General features: G+C 32.4%; 1 protein-coding gene across 4 annotated transcripts in view; it reads left to right on the forward strand.

The window, feature by feature from the left end:
- The window catches only part of GOPC (golgi associated PDZ and coiled-coil motif containing), an 84,998-nt gene extending 80,249 nt beyond the window's left edge, over nt 1-4,749 (forward strand). For all 4 annotated transcript variants that reach the window (XM_053710796.1, XM_053710797.1, XM_053710798.1 and 1 more), the window contains one exon: nt 1,639-4,749. In XM_053710796.1, coding sequence (XP_053566771.1) covers nt 1,639-1,757 — 119 coding nt within the window. In that variant the 3' untranslated portion in view covers nt 1,758-4,749. The remainder of the gene's footprint in view (nt 1-1,638) is intronic.
- The last annotated feature ends 293 nt before the right edge of the window (nt 4,750-5,042 follow it).

The raw sequence follows: 5,042 nt of genomic DNA on the forward strand, positions 1-5,042 counted from the left end.
AAGGAAGCAAATTAAATAATAGAAGTAATTTGGAAAGTTGTTTAAAATTGTATGCTCTACCTGATTAATGAAAGAAAATTTGGGGGTTTCATGTCCCTTTTAACAAATTTTACTTTCTTTGTATGTTTTTAGTAACAACTTAATGTAAATGTCATTGGATACTGTTTTCCAGCGTCATCCTGCTTCCATCTTCGACTTTCCAAATGTGGAAAAGTGAAAGAGATGTGGATGTAATTTAAAATAAATTGAGTACTATTTCTTCCCATTTTTAAATATCAATGATTGGCCTTTTATAAGGAATAATATTTGCATATTGTGTTAAAGGGGCATTAAACATACTGCATACGTTTTATAAGGATAGTATTGAGGTTATTCCCCGCCTCCCTCTAGTCATGTGTGCTACCATGCTGAAATCTGTCTTTCACTGCATTCTAGTGCTGATGTGTTTTCATGTGTGCTGGACCTCCCCTACACATACCTGCAGTGAACCCAGGCTTCCAAAATGGTGGCACCTATAATTAGTGGGAGCAACGTGAAATGTATTTAGTGTTTAATGGCCATTTTATTTTATTCCTTTATTAAAGGGACAGTATACACTAAAATTGTTGTTGTTTAAAAAAGATAGATAATGCCTTTACTACCCATTCCCCAGCTTTGCACAGCCAACATTGCTAAATTAATTTACGTTATAACATTTAAACCTCTAAATTTCTGCCTGTTTCTAAGCCACTATTGACAGCCTCTTAAAGGGACAGTAAACACCAGAATTTTTGTTGTGTAAAAAGGTAGATAATGCCTTTATTACCCATTCCCCAATTTTGCATAACCAACACAGTTATAATAATATACTTTTTACCTCTGTGATTACCTTGTATCTATGGCTCTGCAAACTGCCCTCTTATTTCAGTTCTTTTGACAGACTTGCATTTTTAACCAATTCACGTGCCTGAGCTCAATGTTATCTATATGAAACACATAAACTAACACCCTCTAGTGGTGAAAATCTGTCAAAATGCTTTCAGATTAGAGGCAGTCTTCAAGGTCTAAGAAATTAGCACATGAACCTCTTAGATTTTGCTTTTAACTAAGAATACCAAGAGAACAAAGAAAAATTGGTAATAAAAGTAAATTGGAAAGTTGTTTAAAATTACATGCCCTATTTAAATCATGAAAGATGGGGTTTTTTTTACTTTACTGTCCCTTTAATCGCATGCTTTTGTATTATTTTTTTTCACAACAGTAGACTGCTAGTTCATGTGGCCATATAGATAACAATGTATTCACGCCCGGGGAGTTATTTAAGAGTTAGCACAACACAGTACTAAATGCAACGCAATAGATAATAAATAGTCACAGTCATGTGATCAGGGGGCTGTCAGAAGATGCTTAGATACAAGGTAATCACAGAGGTTAAAAGTATATTAATATAACTGTTGGTTATGCAAAACTGGGGAACGGGTAATAAAGGGATTATCTATCTTTTAAAATAATAAAAATTATATTGTAGTCTGTCCCTTTAATTACTCAAATTACTTTGTACTTTTTTTTCTTGGTTTGCTAAATAAAAAATGAAATGTGTAATTCTCCAAAGTACTATACAATTGCTTGGCTCTTGTTCATTGTTCTCGTTTCTTTCAGTGTTTGACGAGAAGCCGCACATAGCTGGACATGAAAATGGAGATGTGGATACTGCCAATGAATCTCTTTCAGGAGATGCTGCCTCCAAACTAACTTACTCTTCTGAATCCTTGTCATAAAGGTCTCTGTATTACCTGAGCAGCCCTAGAAGAGACCGAAGTTCACTCTAGTTGGGAGGAGGCAACTGCCATTTGGACTAATTAAACTCGATCCTAAAAAGACTTGTTGCCTCAGGTGGTTTCCTCAGGGTTTCATGGAGTATTTTGAAGTGTGCAAAACAATCTATCCCTTATCCATATGAGCCATATTTTTGACATTGCATGTTTTTCTATTTTGTTTCGTACACACCAAAGCATGTTGGTTTTCAGTTTAACACACAAGGCGGTTCATTCTTTGTTAACTAAAGGAACACTGCTTCCACGGTGCAATTTAAGCCTTTCCTTAACACAAGATCATGTATTGAAATTGATATCTCTATATGCGTTTAAAACTCCCATGCTAATTTTGACTCTAATTTAAAAATAAAAAAAAAATATATATTTTATATGCAGGTTACATTTTTCTGCTAAGCGTACATAATTTTAATTTAGAAATTGTATCTCAGATCCCTATAATTCCAGACTACAGTTGCCTTTAAACATGTCTTACCACATTTCATTGCATTTCCGAATATACTTCAAGGGAAAGTCTAGTCAAAATTAAACTTTCATGATTTAGATAGAGCGGGCAATTTTAAGCAACTTTCTAATTTACTCCTATTATTAATTTTCTTCATTCTCTTTATTTGAAAAAGCAGTAATGTAAGCATACAAATAAATTCAATTACATTCAAATTACATTCAAATAAAGATACCAAGAGAACAAAGAAAAATTGATGATAGGAGTATATTAGAAAGTTGCTTAAAATCGCCATACTCTACCCGAATCATAAAAGTTTAATTTTGATTAGACTACTACTTTAACTACCAACTCTCTTTCAAGATGTAGGTGACCCTGTCCTTTTCATTCTAGCGCCTTTGAAATTATTTTCTGCTGTATCGATCCTGGAGAAAAGCACATTGTCTGGTGCACTTAAGGACCACACCTAATATATGAAATCCTTGCAAGGAATAGGATAAGGGGTAAAACACTAGCATAACAGAGTTCTTTATGTTACTGCATACAGCATTTGTCTTTTAGATTTGTTGCTATAAAGAGTTTATTAGCCCAGTGGGCATAGCACAATCATATTGTTTTTGCATTCCTGTGCTGTAAAGGAATTTCTGGTTCTCTGTTTTCATATATTAATTTTTTTTCTTCTTTTTTTTTTTCTAAAAATGTATTTTATGAACACGTATTTTTCCCCCTCTTATTTTGCACATGTTGTGTGGTTAAAGATTACCTTTTAAATAATTATATTTTTGTCTGTGCAATTATAAGTACAGTGTTCTTCTCCCCAGGACATTTTTAGCAGGTGCAGCGCCCAGCTGATTTTAATGACTACCTGGCTATAATTTTAGCCAATATTACAAAAAAAAATAAAAAAATGTAATTTGTGCTTTTTATAGCAGGCTACTTCATAATTCCACCCGTCTGGCAAAATGTTCTGTTGAGAATATATATAATATATATACATACATGCATACATACATATACAGTGTGTGTGTGTATGTGTGTGTATGTATATATATATATATATATATATATATATATATATATATATATATATATATGTATATATATATGTATGTATATATATTCAGGTCATTCACTTGTAATGTTACTTTATAATGTAACACTTGTCACTGAAAGGCTTACATATATCAATATATATTTGGGGCCTAAATCATTTTAAACTGGACAAAATGTTTACACCGCTTCATCACAAGTAATCTTTTAGGTATATTTATATCACAGTCTGCATAAATCCCTGCTGATCAGACTGTTATGTAATACCAAAATGGAAGCAGAATGGCTGGAAAAAGGTTAACTGGCTGCTTAGAACAAATGTCATGACAATGAAGGTCCCTTTAACATCATATCAGTTGCCGTTTGTTCCAAATGTAATATAAGGATCTTTTTTGTCCTTACCAGCTGCACTATATTTGTTTAAGAGCTTTGAAATGTATATACTTGCTAAATTGCTATTTATAAACTACTTTTTTTTCCTCTACATGTTCTCTGTGGTGTCATGTAATCAAACTGTATATGTTAAATACATTTTATACTGTATTTTTAGGTTCTGTATTTTAATTCATACTGTATCATTATCATATCCAGTAACATAGTGATTACAATGTGCATACCATTCATATACAACCTGTGTATTTGGTTGTCAGAAGATACTATGCCACACAGTTATAGCTAGAAAAAAAGCCTTATTTCTTACCTTTCCAGTACTATTTTGATTTGATTTTTTACTAAGCAAAGCAAATATATGAGCTTTAGAAAAATATGTAGTTCCGAAAGGTCTGAAAAAGTATGACTGTTCCGAAAAGAATATGGGTGTGTTTTTTTTTTTTATGCAAACATCCTATATAATTACACAGCTTTGAAGTACATGCACTAAAACAATGGTTATGTTAACATGTCTTGAGGCTCAGGCCATGTGCATATTGGTGATGCCACCCTTAACTCTAGCATTGTCTAGATAGACCATTGCCAATACTTTGCTAGCACACAAAATCTCTTAAATCTCTATTTCAACGAATCCAATCACAGTAAATAACAAATTTACATTTTAACAGTAAACCGTCTTGTAAAAACATGGTACTATGTTTGTGTACTTGCATTTATGACTTGTACTTTGTTAGTTGGAGTACCTTCAGTTAAAACACAGTTATAAATAAGAGCAAAGAAATTTGTGTGATAACACGCTGAAGTAGAGATGTTTTTTGTATTGTTTAGTGGACAGGATAACTCAGTTGAGATACCCTTTTTAATGGTTTTTCTTCTTCACAGTTGTATGCAAACTTGTATTCAGAGGCATTATTTATTGTATGTTATAGTCATGTTTATTTTTTTTATATTTTTTTGTTGGTCCCATGCTGCAAAATTTCAGCTATGTTTTATGTCCAGTCAATTTTGTTTCACACTTTTTTAAATAATGTAAATAAATATACTACTGGACTAGTTTGCCTGTGCTATTTGTTCTTTTTGTAATATTTGTTCTGCTTTATATTTTCCTGTTTTTGACTAAGAAAGAGTTTTGAAGGATCCATGACTTCATGTATGAAAAGAAATTTTGCAGGCTCACAAATGTTTAACAGGAAAGTGCGTGTTGATATTATTTTGGTCTGTGGGATGAAAGTTTACTGGTTGTCTCAACAATAAAAGGGGAATATAACTGCCGTAAGAAATGTGTTATAGGTAAGCAATAGTGCAATAAGAAAATATTTTTCTTTCGTAAGATGAGAGCCCATGGG

This window comes from Bombina bombina, chromosome 4 (genome assembly GCF_027579735.1).
Source record: "Bombina bombina isolate aBomBom1 chromosome 4, aBomBom1.pri, whole genome shotgun sequence".
NCBI classification, from domain to species: domain Eukaryota; kingdom Metazoa; phylum Chordata; class Amphibia; order Anura; family Bombinatoridae; genus Bombina; species Bombina bombina.